The sequence below is a fragment of the Hyperoodon ampullatus genome (assembly GCF_949752795.1).
Source record: "Hyperoodon ampullatus genome assembly, chromosome: 10".
Classification (NCBI taxonomy): domain Eukaryota; kingdom Metazoa; phylum Chordata; class Mammalia; order Artiodactyla; family Ziphiidae; genus Hyperoodon; species Hyperoodon ampullatus.
Window position 1 is genome coordinate 53,143,253 of NC_136923.1, and position 2,268 is coordinate 53,145,520.

The window sequence follows — 2,268 nt, forward strand, 5'->3', positions numbered from 1 at the left end:
TGTGTGTCAACTGCTTTTCTAAAGCTATTGCAATAATATTTCAACAAAATCACAAATTGCATGCACACCACTTCCAGTATAAATCACCATGGATGTTTGGAGCACATATGAACTGCATCAGAATACAGTAAGGAATATATAAAGAATGGTTGTAAACAGGGAATTCCCTGGCAGTCTGGTGGTTAGGACTTGGCACTTTCAGTGCCGTAGGCCCAGGTTCAATCCCTGGTTGGGGAGCTAAGATCCCGCAAGCTGCGCGGTATGGCCAAAAAATAAAAAAAGAATGGTTGTAAACAAAGGTGTCTCTTTTGTTAGCGTGGTAATGTATCAGTTTCTAAAGTTCTTCCCAATAAATTAATAAGAGAAAATACTCAATGTAATTCAGAACAAGTAAAGGAAATGGAGGGAGGGTGGAGTTCAGAGACAAGTCCTATCAGATATTAAAACATACAACCTTTCCAACAGTGACGACCTTCCCACGAGAACATGCCTCTTGCAAAGGATTTCCTTCATCCCTCTCCAGAAGAGAGGATGAAACACAAGAAGAAGTGCTTGATGCAGAGCCCCAGTTCCTATTTCATGGATGTGAAATGCCCGAGATGCTATAAAATCACCACTGTCTTTAGCCATGCACAAACAGTAGTTTTGTGTGTTGGCTGCTCTACTGTCCTCTGCCAGCCTACAAGAGGAAAAGCAAGGCTTACAGAAGGTTGCTCCTTCAGACAGAAGCAGCACTAAAATCACCCTGAATCAAGATGAATGGGAAACCATCCCAATAAACACATTTTGGATACAAAAAAAATATTAAAACATGCAGGATAACCAAACATAAAATAGCTAGCTAGTGGGAAGCAGCCGCATAGCACAGGGAGATCAGCTCAGTGCTTTGTGACCACCTAGAGGGGTGGGATAGGGAGGGTGGGAGGGAGGGAGAAACAAGAGGGAAGAGATATGGGAACATATGTATATGTATAACTGATACACTTTGTTATAAAGAAGAAACTAACACACCATTGTAAAGCAATTATACTCCAATAAGGATGTTAAAAAACAAAACAAACAAAACATGCAGGATAAAAAAGAAAGGTATCGTTCTGATGAAAGAATAGGCAGCTAAATGGAATAGAATAGGGAGGTATGATAAAGCATATGATCTATTTCTATGGTATATACCCCAAATAATCAAAAATTAGGACTTGAACAAATATTTGCACACCAAAGTTCATAGCAGCATTGTTCACAATAGCCAAAAGGTGGAAACAACCCAACATCCATCAACAGATGAATGGATAAACAAAACATGGTATGTACATACCATAGAATATTATTCAGCCTTAAAAAGGAAGGAAGTTCTGACACATGCTGCAGATGAACTTTGAGGACATTATGCTAAGTGAAATAAGTGAGACATAAAAGGACCTGAATATAATTTTAAAGATCCTAAATGCTGCTGCTGTGCTATTGCATATTTATTATAATTATGGGCTTTGTTTTTCTCTTCTCCAGTCAAGTTCTGCTCCTGACAAACTGAAGACTTTTCTCTCGTGTTAGAGTTAAGTGATGTTTAGAAGGTGAGGTCAGATAATTATCTGAACTGTTTCAAAACTGGGGAGAGTTATGCTGACTGGGACACAGAATCCAATATACCTATTAGAAATATACATGAACTAAAAAACAAAACAAAACAAACAAACAAAATGGAACCCAAGAAGTTGTGTGAGGGGTCCTGTCCCTGTGAAATGAAAAGGAGGGGTGGTCTAATACCAGCCCAGGCAGCTGGCTATGAACCACAGTGCTTTGGGGAGAGGAAGTTCCAAGAATAGAACCTCCAACTGCAGGCAGCCCTCCTTACCGCCGGGAAGCCATGAGTAAGGGGAATCTACATCAAGGTCAGAGTCCTTCTTATGGGAGTCAGTGAAGGCCAGTCACAGGCAGCAGTCAACACAAAACATGCTGGTCATTCAAGAAGAATGACCCTGTGTGAACAACACATGGCACAATAGCCCAGAGCAGAAAGTGGAAACTTGGATGTCCAGAGGGATCCACTGATGGAGTAAAAGGAAGGGCTCAGGACTTGACTAAGGTGGGACCAGAAGGAACCAGCCCTAGATCTCCCTCTACAACACTCCCTGCCACACGTGATGGTCCAGGTTCCACTCTAAAGAAAAACAGAAAACTGAGACAGAGTACTAGGTTGTCTCAAAATATACGCACCATAGGCTCACTGGAGTGATTTTATGAAAGACCCAGAGGGACTCAAATGGCTTT

General features: G+C 41.2%; 1 protein-coding gene across 1 annotated transcript; it reads left to right on the forward strand.

Moving 5' to 3' along the window:
- Positions 1 to 486: 486 nt before the first annotated feature.
- On the forward strand, positions 487 to 738 carry LOC307059634 (small ribosomal subunit protein eS27-like; the record flags this gene model as incomplete). Its single annotated transcript, XM_079713745.1, has 1 exon — positions 487 to 738. The coding sequence occupies one exon, from the start codon at positions 487 to 489 to the stop codon at positions 736 to 738; it is 252 nt and encodes an 83-aa protein (XP_079569871.1).
- Positions 739 to 2,268: the final 1,530 nt, after the last annotated feature.